This window comes from Cupressus sempervirens, chromosome 4, assembly GCF_028749045.1.
Source record: "Cupressus sempervirens isolate cs-2001-9-10 chromosome 4, ASM2874904v1, whole genome shotgun sequence".
Classification (NCBI taxonomy): domain Eukaryota; kingdom Viridiplantae; phylum Streptophyta; class Pinopsida; order Cupressales; family Cupressaceae; genus Cupressus; species Cupressus sempervirens.
The window spans coordinates 629,225,857-629,251,595 of record NC_143121.1 but is presented as its reverse complement, the minus strand read 5'-3'; the positions used below and the strand labels follow the sequence as shown (position 1 = coordinate 629,251,595).

At 35.1% G+C, this 25,739-nt stretch overlaps 1 protein-coding gene across 3 annotated transcripts in view; it reads left to right on the top strand.

The window, feature by feature from the left end:
* LOC149562801 (ARM repeat superfamily protein) overlaps positions 1-25,739 on the top strand; it is a 183,534-nt gene that overhangs the window by 35,152 nt on the left and 122,643 nt on the right. For all 3 annotated transcript variants that reach the window (XM_089826262.1, XM_089826263.1, XM_089826264.1), the window contains exon 6: positions 18,857-19,166. In XM_089826262.1, the coding sequence (XP_089682388.1) occupies positions 18,857-19,166 (310 nt within the window). The remainder of the gene's footprint in view (positions 1-18,856; positions 19,167-25,739) is intronic.

Here is a 25,739-nt window from a genome sequence, read left to right as displayed (position 1 = left end):
GGAGATATTTTCCACAACAAGTCAAATTGTGGTATTGCTACTAGGATTTAACTATGAGGTTGCAAGTAGAGTGGGTTTAACCATGGAGGAAACTCCGTAGTTAAGCGCGCTCAAGATGGAGTAGTACTGGGATGGGTGACCTCCTGGAAGTCTCGGTGCCTCATCCCTGTGAGCATCACCTAGATCCAATGAGTGCTAAGTGTTCCATTTATTCTCATGAGAGATGGATTCGTGTGAATCACTACTCATGAAGCATGGGTCAATGAGTTTGACTCAAAAACTACGCAGTTAAATCCTGATAGCAATATCATAATTGATTGTCTTATCTTTAGTCGCGATATTGTCTTTGATGAAGAACAAGGACCGTTTCTCTCTTCCTCTTTTGAGCGAAATTCTAAGGATCAACCTTTGAAGTCCTTTGATTTGGGCACCTATCTTCTGTTAGGTTCCCCTAATGGGAGGGATGATGCAAACTTTGAATTTGATGATGCACCACATGAGTTTCCTCTGGATGATGCTCTTCCACTTGTGGTAGATCCTCCACCTTTAGCTCCAATTATTCCTCTTGATGTTGGCACATCTACTCTCTGGCCTAAATGATGGGCTGAGACTATCAATTATCTTCGTCTTGATGAGCTTATTGAGGGTAAATCTTCTAAAAATAAGGGCAAGTGGTGAAATACAATTAACTTTTCTCTCATGTGTAATATTCCAGCTCATATGCTCATATGCTAATCAAGAAATTATATTTTGACTGGTGACATTATGACAAACAGTTGGAGTGCAAAATGTTAGAATGGAACCAAGATGTAATCGTTGGCAGGGAGGATTTACACCAAAGTTTAAAGGACACGTCTCAAGCAAGTAGTTTTATATATTAAACTCATTCATACATTTACCACTGTTTAAAACAATCATACTCTGCGCATACATACATTTTGCTTTCTAAACAATGCAATAGTAAATATGTTGGGATAAAGATAACAAGACGTGGAACCTGGTTTTTGCAGTAGTTCACAACAATAGTATTTAACTATGAGTACCCCCTCCTTGTTCCTTTAGAAATATCAACGTCAATACACCACTGTCAGCACTGATTTTGTTGGAGATCATTAATACCAAACACTCTTCTACCCACCTGATTGGTTACTTTTCTTTGATGTTAGTGGTTGAAATGACTTGCCTTAATTGTGATGCTACTCCGGATATGTGGAGAATGTCATGCCTTGGCATCGCAACCCACTGGTTTATGTGTGCTTTCGACTGTCCTGCGTGTAGACTTATAAAGTTTATTTACCATTGCTGCCGGTAGTGATAACAGTTCTGCACTACGATGTAACTCTGAGACACCATCCTCCAATCTTGCTACCACTTATTCTTCTACTTATCTAATGCCAACAAACACTAATATCAAATTTTGATACCAAGGAGACAAACTTACATTAAAGTGAGCTTTCCTACTGCTAAGGTGATGAATCCACTGATTGCCGCCAAACTTGATATCTGAATTGGTATTCTGGCCGCTCAATCACCATGCACTGTACATTTTCTAAGCTCCTATAGCAACTTTCCAGACTTTTAATTCGAAGCCTTAGTTCTGTAATTTTGATGTGAGCCCCTAGGCTTTCGTCTAGTCTCACCACTTTCCTTAGGGATTTCGTCCTTCGGAAAATATCCAGTCACATTGAAGCAACCCAATTTAGATTTAAATAATAGCATATATGTCATGCCCAAAACTTCAAGGAAAAACACAACAATTTTTTTTTTTTAAAAAGAAGGAAAATTAGATTTCCTTACGCAAGACAAGTTACGATTAAAGACTAACTGGCTTCATCTACCCAAGGTCATTCTAGTTTACCCTTTCGGTTTAACTTGCTACTCTTACACATTGTCCAAAAGTGGGGATGGTGCCTTACTGGTTACCTTATGGTGGTCTATTGGAAAGGAAGCCTTCGATCCAAACAAATGACTTAAAAGTGGTTCTAAGACCTAATGACAATTCATGATAGGTATCTAATTACTGAGAGAAACATTATCGAGTTCTATAAAATTTCTTTTTTTTTTTTACACAAGGTGGATATAGGATCATAATATCAATTATGTAATGATGGGATATGCCTAAGTCGTCATTAGCATCTAAGCAAATATATCATATAATACAAATTACATCGTAATTACATTGGTTTTCTATTTTTGGGCAGATTGATTTTAGGTCATGATATATAAATTGTCATATAATAAATCCATCTTGTAAATTTTAATACTTACTATAGATTTAAGCACATTTAAGATGTTAAAGGAATCTAATTATAACATATAATGTATATATAGGTACATAACATAATTTGAAATCCTCGACCAACAAAGTATTTACTAACCACTAATTAATAATCTAAATCGTCATTATGCCATCTATATTTTCCACTAATCAAACATCAATTCCACAACTAATAGTTAATTCCATTTTCTTATTTAAAATTTGGGTAATCCTCCTTCCACCTTCAACTCTATAAAACCGATCTTTCTTTCATTACTTATGCCACGCTAATGACTTTAACTACACTACTTACCACTTTTACAACCACAACTTCATACTAATTAATTAAGTCCTACCCTTGTTAACATTGACTATATTACTAATTATATAATATTATGCAATTTACTATGACACAATACCATTCACAATGGAAAAATTACCATTACTATACTAATTCTGAATTCTCACACATTCTCCTAACATCTCCCTTTAAACTCTACCTTACAAGTTAACTCTATGGGATCCATAACAACTTAATATCCTAACATGCTTATTTATTTTAATAACTTCTCCTAAACACTAATTTTACACTTCATAGTATAATACTAGCTAAACATAACTACTAACATAAACACCCTTACTCACTATTAATCTTGCCTTACTCAACAATTCTTAATTCATATCTAATTTACTAACACTCTAACTCATCACTATAACAACTTAAATATGCTACCTACACACCCACTTACCTTTATCAAGAATTTCTCACATGTTTAAACTCCCCATTGTCTTCCCTTTTCACTCCCTTTACTCCCAGTCGAATTCCATGCTTGGGCCACATGTTCCCCCCCTATTCCTCCTTCCAAGATGATGTGACCTTAGTCCCATCACCTTCCATAGCGCCTAAAAGCAAGGGTGAGGACAGCAAACAAATATAAAAGCTGATTTTGTTTCTCTCCAAGTTGGAAGGCTTAATACAAGTTGGGACTGACATATGTCAGTAAATTCATTATGTTCCATGCGCTTTCCAAGGCTGTATGGAGGGATGTTGACGCCAAGGGTGGTGGTGGGAATCCCCTGTCCACCTAACCCATTTATAATTCCACTTTATACATGCCCTGTTCTTGAGAAGATGGCCGCCTAGGTAGTGGGGAATTTAACCATAATTGAGTTGTCATAGATGCATGTTATTATTTTTTATTTTGCTGGTTCAAGTTTAGGATTTTTTTTATATACTTTATTTTATTTTATTTATTCTTTCCTTGTACCACACCTTGATTGTATTTTTCTATATGTCACTTCAGAAATCAAGTGACTTTAAAAAAATGATTTAGGAGTCTAGTGTTAACCATTTAATATTATAACCCCCTAAACCTTATAGGTCCTTACTAGGAGTAACAAGCATATTCCCTTTATTATTTAATTGATCTGTAATCTTGTGTATTATTTCCACTTCCTTCATACAAATTCCAGAGAGTAAATTGTGCACCTACAGCAAGTTATTTCTTATACACTTATGCACATATGTCATTAAATTGATTTTTCCATCCCTAAAGTCTAAGGTGTTCTTGATATGTCATTTCAATAGTAATTTTGGAATTGCTAAGTATGTTATATATAGTCTAGATTACTGGTTTTTTTTTGTTTAATCATTGGAACATTGAATTCATTACAAGATTTCACATATATCATGACAGAACCACGCATGAAACTAACTGATTATACTTATCTATGAATAATGAAATTTGGTAAACCATTTGCTCAAGATGTAACATTGTATTCTCTTGCAAGGATTCAATTCGATGATGCATATACAATTATTATTCAAGAGAGTTACAATGATAATATCATTCCATGAAACTAATCCTCCTAATATTACAATTCTTCCATGATAATTAGATTCATTCTTGCAATCTACATAGAAGTGAAGGAGCACACTAACTTAAAGAACCACGATAGCTTATCTTCCTACACACACAATACATGCTTCCTCCAATAATTTTTACAATACACAAAAGGTGGTGAAATCTTCATAGTATGATAACACAATGGAAATGCTATTCACTAAACATAGATTTTTCACCAAATCTAATTGTCAATGAGAAGCAATAACACTACTCTTGTAATATATTTAAATGCACACAACAAGACGGAGTTTGCTCACAGCCTCGACTAAAATACAACAAAAAAATGTCTTCATTTCCTATGCACATAGAAAGACAATAAGAGCTCCAAGTTTTCAAGATCATCCAATAAGGACCTGCAAATGAGAGGTAAAAATGGTGAACCATGGAGGCTCATCTCCCAACCTAGGCCTCAAGGAGGCCACCCACGGAGCTAGGGGAAACAAGGCTCAACCGGAATACATTCAAACAACATCACAACCCAAGCATCAACATGGATACAAGAATCTCACAACACATTCACAACCCCAACCAAGGTTTGCACAATGATTCACAAATGGAATCATAAACATTGGGTGAAGGTGGGCTCTTCAAGGAGGAGAATGCCATATCCTTATGAAACAACAAATCTTGCAATTGCAATATTCAAATAAGGCTTCCAAGAACATGCCACAACAAGGCTATCAATAATCACATGCCCCAACAAGGCTATCAACTCTTACTCCTCTTCACATATTCTCACTTATACCTCCCATAGAACATTAGAAAGGCATATGGCTTCAATGGAGCCCACACGCCATGAAAACTATCCCCTCTCCAAGAGGAGGATTTCTCAACTTCAATGTTGAGCCCAACTAACCCCTTCACCCCAAGGCTTCTCTTCTCTCCCAAGGGTGAGTGAAGCCTTCACACCCAACACAACATTCAATACACCGCAACATTTCCAAGAAACAAAATCAAAAGCAAGTAGATTCAACATGCTCATTTACATACACAAGCAACTTCAACACACACCATATGCAAGACTCATAAATCCTACAAGAACACACTTACAATTTCCATCTTTCAACTTTCATGAGATGAGAAAATCCATGGCATGAAGCACTAACCTCCTTCCAAGCTAATGGCTATGAAATGGTGATGAAGAGCTTTCCTTCCTTGGCTTCCAAGTTTCTTCCTCCAAACCCTAAGTGTCTCTATAATTAGAGAGTGGGTGAACAACCAATAAGTTTGGCACAAGCTCCCTAAAAGGACCTCCACTTCCATCCCCACCTACCCCTCTTACACCCTTGTACCTTTCTACCAATAGGAACTTAACCAAGTGGAGGGGTGAGGAAAGAAGTCATGTGATACTTTGATTTTCGAATTGGCTTGAAAATGACTAGTTTAGAGGGTCTCCTGGGTCCCCTAGACTAACTTATGGTTATATTTAGACCCCCAACCTATACTATTACCATGTGGGTGACTTATTTTCACCAAAATAACACTTGGGAACCACTTTTAGGTTCTCTAAAGTTCCTATCAAATTTAATTTGAATTCCATCATGAAGGTGACTCATCCTAACACTCTTCAAGGTGGGTTAACTTAATTTCATAATGGGATTAAGTTTAGGTTAGGTGACTTCATGCCCAAAAATCCTATACGACATGTCATTTACACATAGACAACACAAGTGTCAAATGACACACACATTAAAACACTTTACACATCACAATGACATGTCTCTAATTAATTCATGATTTTTAAACTTATAACACCCATGCACAACCACATTACGAAATAAACACAATACAACGAGGTTTTGAATCTTCCAAAGATTCACCTTGGCTTTACCGTGTTCACATAGGTTTGAACCTTGTTTCCCCGAATAATTTCCATGGTTCAACTTTCCTGCACGCTCAACTTAAACATCCGTAGCCCAATGAAATAATATAGAAATACATACAGATAAGTGCAAAATAATCCAATATCACATAATTCGCATTAACATGTACAATTAACTTTCATCTAATGATTTCCATCAAATATTCAAAACATTGAAATATCAATATGTGTATCAACGGTTATCTTTCTTAACATAACCAATTATCATTCTAAATATTATCACAACTCCTAACATAACAATGAAACTTAAAAGTCCTTTTTACTATATCATGAAAATATATAAAATGGATCTTAGCATATATGTCCTAAGTGAAAATCACTAATGTGTAGACTAGTTAACTAGTATCCTTCCAAACCATCTACCCATAGTGATATTTCTGACAATGCCCTTTGTTTTCATCAGATCTATAATGGGGTACTAGTGTGGGCCTTACAATATATTTGTTGTTCTAATCCCAATGTAGCTCCACGCTTTTATAATTTTGATATAAGGGAGGACACAAACAACTAGGCAATGTGGGATTGAAAGCTAATTTCGTCTTGTAGTCACTTAAGTGACTTTATAACTTTATAACATTAAAATATTTAAATAAATCACTTAAGTCACTTAAACTTTAATGTCTCTTGAAATACTTGTCTGATTGCCATGCCGTCTGGAATAGGAATCTCTCCTCATAATTCCCCATGTGACCAAATACACTTTCTAAAAATAGAAAGGATCCATCTCAATTACCCCTGACTTAGTATACATAGTAAGTATGGCAAATGGAGTCCAAATGATATCAAACGAAGGCCAAATCCATAAATCGCTAAATGTTAGAGATGAACCAATCCACAGAAGACCCTCTAACCATCCTCATTAGCCTACGAGGATCCAATATTAGGCTAATCCCTGAAATACTAATGTTGGCAACTAATGGGGACATTACATCATGGTCAACTTTCATAGTATTTATGAGCCTCAAACATTTAAAGAGGTCAAAGGGATTTCAAAGTGGGAATAGGCTATGGTTACAGAATACAAGAGTCTTCTAAAGAATCACACCTGGATCCTGTTCAATCTTCCTCCAGGGAAGAAATCCCTTAGCGAAAAATGGGTCTATAAGGTCAAGTATCATGGTGATGGTACCTTAGATAAATTTAAGGCCAAATTAATTGCTCAAGGGTTCACACAACGTGAGAGCATTGATTATGAGGAAACATTTTCTGCCACTGTCAAGTTGAGTATAATTCGTCTTCTTCATGCCATTGCAACTCAGTTTGGATGGAAAGTCCATTAGATGGATGTTAAGAGTGCCTTCCTCAATGATGAGTTGTAGGAAGAAGTCTACATGACACAACCTCTTGGTTTCAAGGTTGTTGACAAAGAACACCAAGTGTTTAGACTCAAGAAAGCATCCTATGGACTCAAACTTGCACCTTGAGCATGGCACATTAAAATTGACCAGTACTTGGTTGCTCATGGTTTCAGTGTTACCCTTCTGACAGTAATCTGTATATCAAACACACTAGTGATCATATTCTTTTTCTCGTCTATGTCGACGACTTGATCATTATTGGCAGTTCAACACATTTGATTGCAATAAACCAAACAATATATGTGCAAGGATTTTGATACAACATATTTGGGCTTAGGTGTTGAGGTTTGGTAGACTAATGGTAGTATCTTTTTTTCTCATTCTAAGTATGCCATGAATTTGCTTGATAGGTTTCGTATGCAAGATTGTAAATTTGCTTCCACACCTATGGAAAAAGGACTTAAGTTATTAGCCAAGTCTGATTCTCCTCCCACAGGCAACTAGTGGGCAATCTCATCTACCTCACTACCACTAGGCCTGATCTCAATTTTGCATGAGCTACATTTCACGCTTTGACATACCCTAAGGCCGATTGTTGGGTAGCAATGAAGCATATGTTGTGTTATGTGAAGGCACCTCTGGTTATGTCTTCTTTACACTAGGAATTATGATTCTAGACTTAGTGGGTTCACAAATTCAGATTGGACAGGTATGGTTGATGATAAGACATCAACTTCTAGATATGTGTTCAGTTGGGATATGATGCAATCGCATGGACTAGTAAGAAGTAGCATACAATCTCACTCTCTTGAACATAAGAAAAATATTAGGAGTTGTTAAGGCAGCTTGTGAGGTAGTTCGTCGGATGCTTGCAGATATGTATTTATCTCGAGTAGGCCTGACTCCCTTGCTCTCTGATAATCGTGGAGTGCTCAAACTTGCCAAGAACCCGGTCTTCCATGAAAAAACCCAACATGTGGACACTCATTGTCATTACATTCGGCAGTTGGTTGAAGATGGGACTGTTCACTTGTAGTTTTTCCAAAACTGCAAACATTCTCACCAAGCCTCTTGATTCAAATAAGTTTGTTCAATTCAGGGGACAGCTTGGTGTTGTGGACTGATTGACCATTAAGGGAGGGTATTATAATATTATTATTTTATTACTTTAATGGTCAATTATGTATTATATGTGATTATTCGTAGATAAGATTACGATCTTTTTAAGTTTCTTATTAGAAACATTCTAGTTTTTATATTTGTAAAACTCTTTATAATGATCTCTTCAATCATTTGTTAATACATCAAATATTTTACCAATAACTTTGCGTAATACATTGTTCCCTCATATGACTTCAAGTCCACTAATTTTGGCCTTTAATTGGCTTCTTATATCTGAAACTTGCTTTGGTTTAATTTTAATTTTGACGTTCTTTTATGGTACCTCATCCAAATAAATGATACTGAAAAATAGATGTATACTGAATATAAAATCCCATGCAGCCCTAGCTTGGGTGACAAGCAATACAAAGAGCCTAGCAAGAAAAGTTCAACAAAGAGGTACCATTATAGAGAAACAACTACTTACATTGAACTGCATAGCCTACAACAGCCAAATAGGAACAACAAAAGTTGAGCTAATAAAAGACATATATCAATGTAGACATCTACTATTGAACAACATCTGTGCACAGAGAAACCATAAAAATTAAAATATACCCATCATGGAACACCTGTGCCATGTCTGCTTCTCACCAGCTCTGTTTGCAACACTTCCCAAATAACATTATTAACTGCACCCATAATGCTGCTTTTGTCAGAACATAATTGGCAAAGGTTGGAAGAGAAACTTTGCTTGTAACTTCCAAAATCCCATTACGATGAGAAACCACTAGATGTTGAGTACCAACATAATATCTTGAAAGAAGTCTATATGTATATCCACATCCTTGCCAAGAGATCTAATAAGTAAATACTAAAATCTGTTATTGTTACCTCATTTCTAGCCTCCAGTGGTATGACAGCATCAGCTATTGCTCAAAAGATATCTCAACAATACTATGATGCAACATCACATTGATCACATCTTCCTCAAATTTTCAAGAATCCCGTTGGAATTATTGCATGCAATCAAATAATTCTTTTGTCTGTCATCTTGTCTTTGGCCAACACTGCATTGACCAAATTGAGATCTTGCGTTTTTGGACAATTACATTTTTTTTTTCAGCTGCAAGTTGGCAACTTGATTTACTGTGAGATGATACCTGAACAGTATCATAGAAAATCAACATAATCTCTGACAAAGAACCAATCCTCTAAACACCATAACACCATAAGAAATGTTGAACAAGCTGTCATCTCCAACTAATAATGCTTCAACTATTCATTCTGGGATTCTGCATATGCAAACCCTTCTGACAAACATTATCATAAATACTCATGAAGGCAGTTGCCTTCATAACTGATACTATCCACCTATCACAGTTAGGATGATGCATGCCAATTTGCAAGCATATTGTTCTTTATTAGAATATTTAGACCATCCCAATCTTTAATATCTGTACTTTTCAAGACTGAGAGAATGGAATGTTTAATGCCCTTATTAGCTAGCATGTTGGCTACTTTGTTTTATTCCTGAAAGCAATGGAGGTACTTCACCATTTCAAACTTTCTTATCCATATACTCACCTTAACTGTGCTCCAATTGGGACTATTATCTCATTTCAATGCACCAGAAACTACTTAACCGTTTCCCTCAATTTTGATCTGATGTAACCTGCCTTGTAGGCAATGATCAGACCTGCAATATGAGCTTCCCGTTTAGCTTATTTGTTGGTTATTAAGCACAGAAATTGTGAACTACCATAGAAGAATCCACCTATGCCATCATGTAAACATAAGTGGCACCGGCTGCTCTAGGATTTTCCCTTAAGGCTCCATGAAAATGAAATTTAATGTCAATTTTTGGAGGACAGAATCCTTTATACGGTTCTAATTTTTGACAGTATCTTAACCTGCGGACGAACCTTGGGTGTTATTTAGAGTGATGCCTGGTGACATGAAACCTTACTTATTGTAAAGAGGGATGTCTACATGATAGAAGAATAATTTAGCAATATAAATATGAACAACAATATCACTGTGATCTGTTAGCATGGGTAATAGAAAAATGATTAGCCAATATAAAAACTATTTCCAGTAATACCGAAGTGATCTGGTAGTATAGGTGATAAAAAAGGATCTAGCAGTATGGGTGACACTAAAGTGTTCTTTGAATATGTAATATTCTATGGTTAATTTTGGATTCAATGACAGGTGTATTCTGAATTTCTGCTCATTTTTCTGCCAATGGTAATGGATTTGTATGAATGATACCAAACTGATCATTTATTTGTAATGGTACCTGAGCGTTCTGTTGTGGTCAATATTGAGGCGATCAGCTGATATAAAAGGCACTTTTACTGACGCAGAAGTGATTCGTAGCCTGTAGGTATTGATTTACAGAAAATGTAGAAGTCAACTTGGATTATCCACGGGCACCGAAATATGTGGTCTAGTATCAGTAATTCAATAGTTTCTATAATGATAAAACTACTGGTTGATTTGCATTGAAAATTATAATTGCATTCAAAAGCTTGTATCAAATCATTCTATTGTGCATTTGATTTTGTGAATGGATGTGATGGTAATTGTTTAGTAATTCGGAATTGAGATTGTTTTATAATGTTTTGAAGAGTCGCTGGCTGTCTAAAAGACTAAAACCCATTTGATGGTCACCATTTTTTAGTTCTTAAAAAAGTTTAAAACCAAAAAATGTTTGTAGATCCTCATCATTTGTTTACTTTCCAAGAAGGTTTTTAGAGAAAAACGTGCTACTGCTAATACTGGTTAGGGGTTTCCCATGTAAACTGTTCCATCATCAATTCAGATTTTTTGATTGGAAGATGATTAAGTCTATCCGGTCAGCAACAGAGAGATTGTTGATTTCTTCAACATAAGATTTGTTGCTTACATTTAGAACTGTTATCTATCATCAGGAGTCGTACAAACTGACTTCCTGATTTACTCTTGTCCTTTGTGTGTTTGTGATACTTTATTGAGTGTTACGCACATAGAATAGGATCTCAATACATAATTAACTATCCCGATTATTTTATTTGCAGGCAAGACAATAGAAACTCAAGACAATTTACACAACTTATAAACTATTTGAAAATATGAGCTAATCTCCATTTGTGCTAGCAATCACTTTGCTTTTGATACTTAAACAGTTCTGATAAAAATGATGATGTACTATCAATGAGATTTAAGATATTGCATTCATACCTAAAGTATTAGAACAATATTGTCATATTTATTATTTAATGGGCATTTAAAGTATCTATTCTCAGTTAACAATTGTTTCTTTTAGAAACATCATTTTGTAATTTCGTTATGTGGAGCATTCCATCTCCATTGCTAATACAACAATGAATTACCATTTCTATTAGAATATTTTTAGTATCCTAGGTTCTTGCTATATTTAGTTCATTATTCTAGAACCTTAGTTAATGGTCATTAAGACTTTATTATTAGTTATTTTAATTTGTTCTATTTTTGGATGTTGTCTTTATTTAGACAATTTTGTTTTTCAGAGTTTTGTAGTCTTCTGGATTTGATTGTGTATATAACTTTTGCATCAACGTTTTGAATCACACTACGTGATCCATTACCAGGACAAGAAGAGTTGGAGGGAAAAAATGAGTTGTCACAGAGTAGCTGAAGTATATTTAAGGATGCTCAAAAGATAAGAAGGGAAAAAGGGGGGCACAAAGACCAAGAAAAAAGGAGTCATCAAAAACTAAATAAAAATAAGAAAAACAACTAGAAAAAGAGGCAATGCAAGAAATGAAAACTAAAAAATATTTAATAAATAAAATTAAAACCTAACAATAATACTAATGCTAATAAAAACGCGCAATGGAAGACTTTAAAACTACAAAACTATAATGCCTACCCCCACTTGACTTTTCTAATTCATTTTGACCGGATTCTTTTAGGCTTGTTTTGTGATTATGTTTTATGATTATCAGGTACTTGGTTACCGGAATTGATTTAATTGTATTTCATAGTCAGTTGATATATATGTTGAGTTACTTTAGTGCTAGTTATTTCAGTTGTTTTATGATTGTTCGATGATGATATATATGTTCATGTATTGACTTACAGTCATTGAATGATGTTAGTTAGATGAATGATTTTTATGCAATTTCTATGGATACTTACTCCATACTTGCATGTGTATGGTGTGCGTGTATGTTTTCTTTATGTTTGACATATTGATGTGGTTGAGGAAGGGAGTTGTAGTCCCCTGCTAGTTAGGGTCTACACGAGCCACTTCCTGCCATTGCCTATTTCGTTTAGAATATTGTGTTTGTACATGCATGGATTTTATGTAGATTGCAGGTATTGACTTCCCTGAATTGCCACGATGAGCGTACCCTATCATAGTATTTCAATGGTATAAGTGGGGAGATAACTCTTGAGTCCAAATCCTAAACCCCAAGCCAATTGTCCTATAAAATAGGACATGCATTTGAGTTAGTTTACCCATCCGAATTCGTTAAGTGATGTGAATTCGTGATTTTGACCCTAGAGTTTGATTTTGTCCTTTGTCTTCAATTGAGTTGTCATTATTTGGTTTTGCAGGTTTGTTGTGATTTTCTGTTATAATTAAATCAAATTAAAAGATAAATTAATGCTTTAGTTTAATGGAAATTTTATAAAGAAATTTGATATTTAATTATATTTAATTAATTGAGAAATTAATTAAATAAAAGAATTAAATATAATTAAATATAATTAAATATCGAATTTCTTTATAAAATTTCCATTAAATTATCTTTTAATTTGATTTAATTATAACAGAAAATCACAACAGACCCGTAAAACCAAATAATGACAACTCAACTAAAGACAAAGGACAAAATCAAACTCTAGGTCAAAATCATGAATTCACATCACTTGATGAATTCGGACGGGTAAACTAACTCAGGGTTTAGGATTTGGACTCAAGAGTTATCTCTCCACTTATACCATTGAAATATTGCGATAGGGTATGCTCATCCTGGCAATTCAAGGAAGTTGATACTCGGTACTTGCAATCTGTGTAAAATCCATGCATGTACAAACACAATATTCTAAACTAAATAGGCAATGGTAGGAAGTGGTTCATCGTGTAGATCCCGACTAGCAGGTGACTATGACTCCCTCAACCACATCAGGAACGCCAAACATAAAGAAAACATATAGGCACACCATACACATGCAAGTATGGAGTAAGTATCCACAAAAACTGCATAAAAATCATTCGTCTAACTAACATCATTCAATAGCTAAAAGTCAATACATGAACATATATATCATCATTGAACAATCATGAAATAATTGAAATAACTAGCACTAAATTAACTCAACATATATATCAACTGACTATGAAATACAATTAAATCAATTCCGGTAACCAAGTACTGATAATCATAAAACATAATCACAGAGCAGGCCTAAAAGAATCCAGTCAAAATGAATCAGAAAAGTCAAGTAGGGGTAGGCATTATAAAAACTGCAGAAGACTACAAAACTCTGAACTTTGATGGATTGTGGAAATCTATTTACACTAATTTTGTTTTTACTTAATGTAAAATTAGAGTCTCTATAAACTCTTTTTAAGAGCGTGTATTGTTAATACAATCAATTCCATTTTTCAAAGTTTCATGGTATTAGAGCAGGGGCCAATCTGTGTATGACTCCCTTGTGGGAGGTTTCTAATAATTTTTTCCTACAAAATTATCTGTTGGTTTTTGTTAAATTTTTCCTTTTTGTCTTAGGCATAAAGTGACCAAATTATGAAATGTATTAGAGAGTTCACTGTGTGACTGCTTGCTTAGCCAGTCATCTTTACATCAAGAAACCAAAGTTACTTTAGATCTAATACAAAAAAATTGTGGATCACAGAGAACTTTTAAACAGTAACAATAACAACAATCTAGGCTAAGACTAATATAAATTATAATCCATTTCTGTGTCTATCATTTCCTCTCCTCTCGATCCAGGCAATCCATCCAACACCGCCTTCCATCCACCTTAGGACATAATCATCCTTGATTAGCATGGGGATGAGCAACAACAACAGTTCTAGCTTCTGTTGCTGCAGCTATAGGGATGGGTGGGGGCATGGGTGCTGAAGATGGCATAGGAATATGAGTTGCTGAAGATGGGATGACCACTGGAGGAATGATAGCAATAGGAGGTACAAGCAATGGAGGGGCAGCTGCAGCCTCTGGTGGGTGATAATTGTTTCTTTTGTTCCCCTCTTCGTGATTCTTAAGTTCTGTCATAAAATTCTAGATTGCAATCTCAAACTAATTTCTATCTGGAGTGGCCCTGGTCCAAGTATAGCCATTAGATATTTCCTCTCAGATGATGTTCACTGTCCCACCCTGCAAACAACCAATCAAACTTCCTCTTGGGGAGCCTCAAGGTGACAGTGACCTGAAAACCAATGTCAAAATAGGTGAGTCTTCTCAGGGACTCAGTAAGGGATCTAGCATCACCTTTTAAAATATTGTTATTCCTAATTTTCGATATGGACCTGTTGTAAGGTTTTCACACCATCACGCCACAAATGGCAACCCCTCTTTTTTTCAGTGAGTTCAGGTGGCAGAGTGAGTTTGGCAACAATCTTGGATTTAGAAGTCATTCTTTGAGTAAAATCTAAAATTTGCAAAATTTGGCAAAGTCTAGAAGTCAGAATTAAAAAAGAAATTTTGAGCTAAGAGGGGAGCAAACTTGCTTAATTATGAAATAGAATTGAGATTAAGCACCTCATTGCCTCAAGTGAAGAAGATGAAGCCTCTCCTCATCTCAAATGGTGAGACAAAGCCTCTTCTCATCTCAAGTGGGGCAGATGTGTTAGCAATTGTCATTGATAGAATAGCATATCACAGTTCATTTATGTACAATCTGAAAACATCTTCTAATAATGATATCATTATTTTCTGGGAAGCATTCTTAGATTTACGATTCTCAAATCTGCATCTGTGAAAAGAAACAAATAAAAAGGGGGAAAACATATCTCTGTTTGAATCATATGCGGAACATATAATGTTTGCTGTCATTCTGAGCAATAAGGTTGTACCATGTTAAAACTGGTTAACAGAGTTCCACCTGTCAGCATATTGGTTGCACTAGTGCATTGTATACATTTCAATGAAGAGGCATAAAGATAAATTTGTTGTGGCTATATTTCAGTAATGATATTTGTATGCTTTTTAAGTATGATATTGACATCAATCTACAGCGGAAATATAAAAACCCGATAATAAAAATAAGGACCTGGCCATCTTCCAGAAGTTGTTAATGAATCTGTGATGTAAGAAATACTCCTCTCAATGCCTCTGTCAGACAAAAACGACTGTATATATAACAAATGGAATTATGTAAACTGTGTTGTGTTTATCAGGCACATCAGACTTCATCAAAATTTTATTTTAACTTTGTGGGGCAGTCATTCATTTCATAAAACAGTCTCTCTTCAAAAACTGTGGTACTTCTTATGGTGCAGTCATAAAATGATATAGAACAGAAAATATGTCTTGCTTCCTAACATTGAATACATTCTACACAACCCATGCATATTTCTTTCTGACATTCAATATGTCAGCGAATGTTTTCTCAACAAACAATGAATAGACTTTTCAAGGACAGTTTGAAGTACACTGAAGGTGACAACAAATGAGATCGTTAATGCATTAGGGTTTATAAATTTGTTTAGTAACCCTGCCTGCTCACCTTGCTTGAAGCTTGTTGATTTTCCTTTGTAATCTGCTTTCTCCTTCATCAAAGAAACTGTTCTTACAGAGATCTGCCCTTAACTCATTGTGAACTGCTTCCTCCTGACATTATATATGCTACTCTTTACTTCTTTTTAACTGTTGTCTATTGTTCTTGTGTGGAAAGCTGCTTGTTTCCTTCTACTTCTCATGATATGGTGCGATTTTCCTTGTTGAAATGCTGATAACTGCTTGAGTCTGCTGTTCCTTCTTCCACAACTTGATACATTAATGAAAGTACTGCTCTAAACTGTGTTTGAAACAGCTGCTCACACCTTTTAAAGTCTGCTCTTCTCATCCATTATGAATGCTGTTCTTTGGAACTAATATTCTTGGTAGCCTTGAGCATGAGACTAGGGTTCTTACCTGAGCCTTACTCACACTTGAGTCAAAACTCTCTCCAAATGGCAGATGTGAAATAATCTTAATGCGTCTTTAGCCTAGTGACAAGTCAACAAGGCAATACCATGGATACTAAGGTGGGAATATAATGTTTGGATCAAATAACTCCCTTTTGACACTTCATTTTATATTGTTTGAATTCAATGCTCAAAATATAAGTGATGAACTTTCAAAATGCTTGGAAAATGTAAAATTACTTCCTATTGATGCTCAAAATATAAGTGACAAACTCTCAAAATTCTTGGAAGACTTTAAAATTACTTTCTTCCTGACAAGGCCTAAGATTCGTTAGGGAGCTAGTTTTTCCCTCAAGGTGCAAAATAGGTTATAAGGACATAATGCCTTGTGTGGATTGGAAATACAGTAAGGGTCCAGAACTTCCTGTAAGGCAGATCAGAATTTCCATGCTTGTTTGGATTTGCCATTGAGCAAACTTCATCGTTTCTATCGAACTCCTCAAGGTCAGATCAGAAATCGGACCCTTGTCTGGATAAATGCAGGGAAGATGATCAAAATCCATGAAGTGGTTGGAGTACTTCTTCAAAGGAGGCTGGAAATTCATCATAGATTAAGAATTTAAGACTTCTTGATTGCCTATTGAATTGCACTCCCAAATTCACTCAAAATGTTGATATCATTCTAAATTTGCACAAGTCCAAGAACTGATTGGAAATTTTATTTACTTGAGGACAACATGACAAAGGCTAGGCGAATTTTCCATTTTGCTAAGGTATGTCATCATAGGAGGTTGGGATTCCAGTACTTGTTCTTAATTTTCATTGAATACTTGAGTGAAATTCCACTTTGTTAAGGACTTTTCCAAAGAGGGAGTTTGAAATTTAAACATGTCGTAAAACAACTCACCAGGAAATCTTACCTGTGTTAGGATTTGAGCTCGAAACATTGAAATTTCTAACTTTACTAAGGGCCTCGACTTGTAAACTAGGAGCAGGCTTGCATTCCTCACTGCCCAAGCCTCTTACCTCATCAACGCCTGGGACATATAAATATAAATATAGATGTTAAACATTGCAAACATGCTTATTGTAAAAAAATGCATTACACTTTAGAATTTTTATACATCCACCTGACACGATTTATGTAAAAAAAGTTAAAACAAACAGCTGGTCCTAAAGTATTAGGTTTTTATGTTATGAAGCATTATCTAATCTTTATGGGCAGCACTGTGTTATTAACTTAAACTCTTGTTAGGGTATAAACTAAAAAAACTATCATTTTGGTTTAAAATTCAGCTGGTAAAAGAAATATATTTAAACTAAAACAATATTAAGTACACTTACCCTAAGCTTAAACCAAAACTGTTCAGTCTGGAATGAGCACAGAAAATGTGGAGGGTCATTAGTTGGGATTAATTGTGGGTTATTTGAGTGTAATGCTACTACAGTTGGACTATTTGAGACTGCAGATCCAGAACTTGGATTTTGTAGGGGACAAGATAGTAAAGAGGCAAAGGCCTCCTCTATCCTTGAGCTTGACTAGCTGCTGGCTGCTGATACAGAAGCAGAGTTGATAGAAGTGTTTAGAAATGATAAATTTTAGGGTTCCTTATGTGTGCTGGCTAGTGGAAAGAAAATATTTGATTCAGAATATTTAACTTTTATATAAGTGCTGAAGTATTTTTAAATTTTTTCTGGTCATAATAATATTGACCATTTGGTCTGGTACTTGCATCATCATCTATTTTATGTTTGTTCTTAGGACATGTTTCTGTTTTCTAATCATTTTCCTTAATATGTACTCGTAATATTCCATTTGCAAAATCATTTTACCGCTACTCATTTGTTATCTTATCGGATGGGTCCATCTGCTGTTGTAAATTTCCTTATCTTTTTAATAGTCTCCAAGCAATTAAAAAATTTGGGAATCCTGAATGCTTCAGCAGATTGTCTTTGTGTTCATTCCATTTATTTTACTTTACTTTTCGAGATACATTTATAAAAATATTTAATAATATTTTACCAGGCAATTGGAGAGTTAAGTAAGATATTGAGTGGGAAACCTCCCACATGTTCTGCTTCTAAAAAATTACCAATATGTTTCATGTTGGATTCATACTATTTCTGGAGATTGAAGTCATATTTGTTTATATAAATGAGATCATTTCTAAAATTTAAACTATGATAGTCAACTTTGTGATTATTATTTCTGAAACTTTGTGTTCTTGTAAGATGTGTTTGTTCTGTTTCAAGGTCTGAGTTCTTGGATTTGTTTGTGTACAGTGTTGAAAAAGATGGTTTTCTTCTTCCAAGACGCCTTTCAATAGCTGTGGCTGATTGCATTTTGGTCTTCACTCAAGCATTAACAGAAGATACATGTTTTCCATCGGCTGTTAGAAATAAGCAAACAAATCAGGATAAAAAAGTGGAGAGACAGTTAATTACTACAATAGATACAGATAGGCGTTCAGGAGGGGTTGCTGGAGATGATATACCTAGTACATCAGGAAGAGTATCAAGGACCACTGACAAGGAAACTCTGCTATGGGAACAGCTGGATAATTTAATTGACCTTCTCCAACAACTTAAGATGGTATGCTGGGGTTTTATATCTGTAGTAGTCCACAATTTTCAATTTTCTTTAATTTACAGCAGGAATTGGAGGACATCTTTGAATAGCAATATCTTTTTAGAGGGAACTGGTCAAAACCAGGGTACTGTTCTAGATTGCAAATATGCTTTTAGAATTTTTCCAAATGGCATCACAAAAATATAAATTCGACATTTTTTTAAAAATATTGAACTTCTTTTTCTGCCTGTTGGTGAACATCTTGAATCTTAGCAATATTAGAATATTTTTAGTATCCTAGGTTCTTGCTATATGTCGCTCATTATCCTAGAATCCTAGTTAATGTTCATTTCAGCCTTTTTTAAGCTTGACTTATTTAGTTCATTGTTAGTTGTTTATATTTGGACAACTTTGCTTTTTGCTTTTTTCTTTTTTTTCATTCAAAGCTCTTCTAAACTCTATATATTTGTGATATTTGTTAATACACTCATTCCGTTTTTGAATGATTTCATGGTATCAGAGTGGGTGGCAGTGACTCCCTCATCGGAGAGCCCAAGGGAATGGAAAATAAAACCTTTAAAGGGTTTTGTTCAAAATAGTTAGTCGAAATTTCAAAGGGTTGGTAATTGTTTCTTTTTTGGGTGGATTATTTCTTCTGAAATATTTGCGTAATTTGGTTGTGGTAAATCCATCCAGGGTTTGGGGTTAAAATATTTCTTCCTAAAAACTATTTTATTGGGTTTTAATATTTTTTCTAAGAAATATTTTGTTTAGGTTTTAATAATTTTTTCCTCAAAAAATTTGACAGGTTTATAATTTTACTTCTCAAAAAATTATTTTGTTTTAAATATTTTTTTCCTTCAAAAGGAAATTTGGGGTTTTATAATTTTTTTCCTACAAAATTATTTTAGTTTTTAATAATTTATTTCTCCGTATAAATTTTTCTCAAAAATCAATGGTTTGCTTCTATATACTTGGGTCAGGGTTTGTATAGTTTGGGAGAGGTCTCTAGTTTCTGAAAAGGTTGTACTGTTTTTTTCTTTAACACGATGTTTTAAATGTTAATTGGTGTCATATTTTGTGCCTGCTATTTGTTTTGTTTTTTGATTTTATCCTCGAAAATTAGTTCCGGGTTCTGAAATTCGTAAAGTTGCAAGGGTTTCTTGTTTTATATTTTTTTACTATTTTTTTGGATAAATGATGCTTTGTAAACTTCAGTTTTAGGCGAAGTTTCCAGTTCAAGTTCCAATACGCATGTAGGTTTGAGATTCAGGTTTGAAAATTCTTCTAATTTTTTTTGGGTTGGGTTCGGGTTTGTTTTGGGTTTATCCACACAAGAATTTTTTATTATATATTTTTAAAATATATATGTACTTTGGATCTAAGTGGACTTTTGATGTGGGAGAAGCTACTGTATTGTTCACTTGTGAGGATAAAATGATTGAAACCATATGCTTCGTCCTAGACAACATCATTGAGAATGTTTAGGAAGATGAAAAGCATCACAAGATGTAAAAAAATTCACAGATAGCCTTAAGAAGAAATTCCATAAAAATAGAACATTATTGCATTAGGTAGTAGATCAACGACACAAGGAATATGGCATGTATGTTGCGAAGTGTTTGAAGAATAAATTTAAGGATGGGAATGATTTTATCAAAGCTGCATATAAAGATGGGATGACTCCTCTTCATCTTGCAACTCTTGATGGCACCACAAAGCTTGCCAATTTCTCATCGAATAAAATGACTAAAATGAGGAGAACCTATTCAACTTTGTCGTAAACAAGGATGATTAACACAAGATGCTTAGGGGAAGACAACTCTGCATAAATTTGTTGCTAAGGGATGTAAGGTGATGGTCAAGGCTTTGCTGTCTATTGTAAAATGGTATCCCCATTTTGTTGGGGAGGAGAAAAACAATTTTGCCCCAAACTCGTCAAAATTCTTCCTAGGCCCTTGTGGTGGTTTTTAAAGTCTGCCAAATTCTCTTGAAAGTTGAATAGGGTTTGAAACATTGAATTTGTTGTGAATTTCTCATACTAGTAATGAATTTCCAGAGAATATGCGTCGACTTTGAATTTCTAGCCAATTTCTTAGACTAGTAATGAATTTCTAGAATTGACTTTGAATTTCTAGTGAGCCCAATTGCAAATCTCAAGTTTGCCTAGCAAATGTGGTATGTGGTTTTTCAAGGTTTTGTTGGTTTTTTCCACAAAAATCATGGCTTCTTGTAGTTTGTTTTGAGTTGCATTACTCATCTGCAAACAGTTCTTGGTCAATCATTGTATCTTGTAGTTTGTTTTTGGGCATTCTACTCATTTGCAAGAGTTTGGAGGTTATGATGATGTTGCTTCAAAATCATGATAGTTGTTCTCAATGTGTAAGTCTAGCTATAGGGAGGGACAACTCAATTATCCAATATTAGGTTGGACATTTTGTGATAACTTTTGGTCAAAAGTTTTGCAGATCTTGGGAGGGTTAGTGGCAAACTCATCTCAATGGCAGAGTTAGTGGCACAATTTTGTGTCTTGTTGCACAAATATTTTGAAGAATGAGGGACTCTTCTCTATTCATTTTTGGACACATTTTGGCTACTCTTGGTCATTGACATTCTGCAGATCTAGGGAGGGTCTCAACAACCACTGAATGTTCTGAAGAATTTATGTGCACAAGACATGCACAATATTTTGTAGGGTAGTTGATAAAATGATCATAAAGGGAGGGTTTAAGAATATTTGTGGTAGCCTAGGTTCTTGCTATATTTAGCTCATTATTCTAGAATCTTATTTAATGGTCATTTTGATTTTATTTTTAGCTTGACTTAATTAGTTCACTTTTAGCTGTCTATATTTAGACAACATTATTCTTTGCTTTTTCGTTAATAGCTCTTGTAAACTCTATATATTTGTATGATTTGTTAATACAATCAATTCTGTTTTTAATAATTTCAGGAAACATCCTAGAACTTCAAAGCTTTTAACAAAACTCTATACATGTTGCGATCACAAAAGTTTCTGGCCATTTTTGAAATGTCTTCACAAACGTGAGGAAATAAATATCCAATTGTTAAAGTGAGAGGATTGCTGCAAATGATATAATACTACCTCTAATTTCTGTATATTTCAAATGCAGCAATCTCTCTCGCATGTATGTTGGAAATAAGACCATGAAGAGACATGTCCCTTCAAGGGACATGTCTATTCATTAATTACATAATACACACACACACACACGCACACACACACACACACACACATATATATAATGTACTCATTATATCTCATATATAATTATTCATAGTTTTATCTGACTAAAGCTACAAAACATTAACACTCCCTCTTAGCTAGGGAGGATAAATACTTGATAAATATTACACCATTGGCAATATTAGAAATGACAAATTTTAAGGATATTTTTGATCAGAAGATATCCATTATTTTGATATCACGAGTATTGGCCTATCAGAGTATCAACACATGATATTTCACCAAGTACTCTGAGTATTGGCCTAACAAAATATCAACACATGATATTCACCAAGTACTCAATAAGGTTTGACGTCACATCTGATATCATGAGTATTGGCTTATCAGAATATCAACACATGATATTCACCAATTACTCTAAGTAATGGCCTGTCAGAACATCAATTAAAGGATATTCACCAAGTACTCGATAAGGTAATGGCCTATTAGAACATCAATTAAAGGATATTCACCAAGTACTCGATATGGTAATAGCCTATCAAAATATCAAGGCATGATAGTTACCCAATACCTATCATATATCTACACAAGCAACTCATAAACCGTCAATTGAATGACATCTAACACTTAGTTGTTGGTTTACGAGATATGGCCTTCCATGATCTATTTTAACATTTACATAAAATGTATATCATGATATAAGTTATTGTAAGGTTATCACCTTCCAATAACTTCTGCAAGTGCAAGTGATAATCATTTAGAAGTCGCCACTTCCTCATGATGTAGAGAGGAGGCAGGCCCATACACATGAAGTCACTGCGGATACTATCATGTGTTGTTCTCATGACATTCATGGATCATAACAGAGAATAAGGTTTTCACCTCAATATTATCTCTTATAGAGAAGAATGTATTATGATGGATTTCACTTGGAACTTCTTCATAAAGAAACACTAACCTTTTGACCTCCTTGTCAAGGTTATTTCCTATAAGGTGTCAAGACTCACTCTGAATCTGAAACATATCCTCTATTTGATCCCTCTCTTTGTCCAAAGTTGCCTCTAATGAACTGTCATGCTCCCTGGTTCAAGAAGTATCCATCTATTTAGGAATGTTATAGTCTAGACATCCTTTGTTCATATCGAACTTCATCCCATGAGTCATAGTCCCTTTAACTAATATAATTTTTTGATTAGTAGAGGAACCATCTTAGCATAGTCTACTCCTTGCGAACAAATATGACCAAGATTCTTGGAAGCAAACTGAAACATATCCTCTATCTGCTCCCTCTCTGACGGATGTGCCAAACTCCCTCTTGTTATAGAAGGGTACTCATATTAGGTAGCATGCCTAATGTACCATTCTTTTTCCTGCAAGAACATCCTCGAAGACAAAGGAAAAGGTCAAGGCAAGTAAATCTTATAGTACATATGGAAATACAATTAAGAGAGAATATAGAGATTAGTAATACTCAAAGCTAATGAATACTTATTTGCACATCCAATGAAGGTCCATATGCATTAAATGTTCTCTAAGAAGCCGTTCCCATGTGCATATAACAACTCCTTATATAACAATAGTGATGCAGTGCAAGGCAGGAGAATCCCCAAAGGAGATGTCCTGGCCCCCAACAAATAACCACACAACGGAAGATAAACAACAATGCAAGACTTGAAGCCAAGTCACAATAATTTATTCATAGATATAACTGATTACATGCAATGTGCTGGGCTGTAAGGCCTTCCTAGTTACAACCAAATACAAAGCAAGTAATAGTTCCGCAAGATCCCTCAAAATCCAATCCAAACCCTAGCTAGTCTAGATCCACACTCTGGTAGAAACCTCCAAGGAAGATCCAACTGGTACTCACAAGCCTTAGCTACTAGCTTTCTTCAAAATTCGCTCCTCTACCACCTTCTCTTCTCCAAGATGGATGGATAATGACTAAAGACTTCACTATAACTCCTACTTATACCAATCTAAGCCAGATATCGGCCTATAATGTTAAAAACTAAATAAACCTAACATTAAATACTTGAAAAGCCACAAGTCAGCCTCCAATAGAAATTAAATGCCAAATGCCTTTAAAGGCTTACAATACTTATTAAATACATCAAAATTAATTACCCAAGACCCAAATAGGTCCACTCAATCCTACTAAATCCATTAATCATGTAGGATAGCCAACTACCCTGGGATGCTCTTGCATCAGACTCTCGAGGTGCGAAAAGATGTTCTCAGTAGCTGGAAGAACATCTTCCGGGATTCAACACATAAATTCCAAATAGGTTCTTCACATACATGTCCTCAAAGATTTCAACTTGTACTCTGTATCCCTTGCTCTTCTTCTACTTCTTCATCTCCATCCTCGGTGTTCCACAGGTTTTCTGCCCACACTGATCGCTAACCCTTTCAGAATTTGTCAACTCAACTTGGCTACCAATACTCAGGTTCCTTCTATTGACCTCTTCATTCCACAAAGGAATCAAGGAATGCTTCTTGCCACCTTTCTCAATTGTAAATACATTCTTGACACAATCATGCACAACCTTGCAATCATATTGCCAAGGTCTACAAAGCAACACATGACAATTGTTTGTCAACAATATCACACAACACTTGATCCTTATACTGCCCAATTTGGAAATCAACAAGGCATTGCTTCATCACTTCCAAAGCATGCTCACCTTGCAACCAGCCAATCCTGTAAGGATAAGGATGTCTCACTCTCCTCAAACCAAGTTTTTGAACCATCTCTTCAGCAACAAGGTTATTAGTACTACCACCATCCACAATGACATTGTAGACTTTACCACCAGACTTACAATGAGTCCTGAACAAATTACTCCTTTGAAAAGATTCCCTCTGACCAACCAATGCTCGCCGAGCCAGTAAACTCTTTCCCTGCTCAGGTTCATGGTCTTCAACGTCATTCACAACAACAACTCTTCTATCACCATCCTTCGGCGGACACTCATAAGATCTACGTCCTTCTTCATGACATCTGAAACAAGTACCCTTAAACTCACCTCTACGTATCCTTCTCTTCTGATCAACAGGTTTTGGTTCATCTTCTGCACTTGGTTTAGCCTTTGCTGAGTAGTCCTCCTTCTCCTTCCCTCAGGAACTACCTTGATTCTTCCTCTTTACCTTTTCCTCTGCTCTCAAAGCATACTGATAAGCATCCTTGACCGAAGAAATATTCAGCATAATAACCTCATTCTGAATATTGAATCTCAAACCATTAATGTACCGCACTACCTTCTCCTTTGACAATTCTCTATGCCCAAACCAAATAGTCAACTTGTAGAACTCCTCGGTGTAATCTTTCATAGTCATATCCTTCTGCTTCAGATTCTGTAACCTCTTAAACAACTCAAGTTTCATAA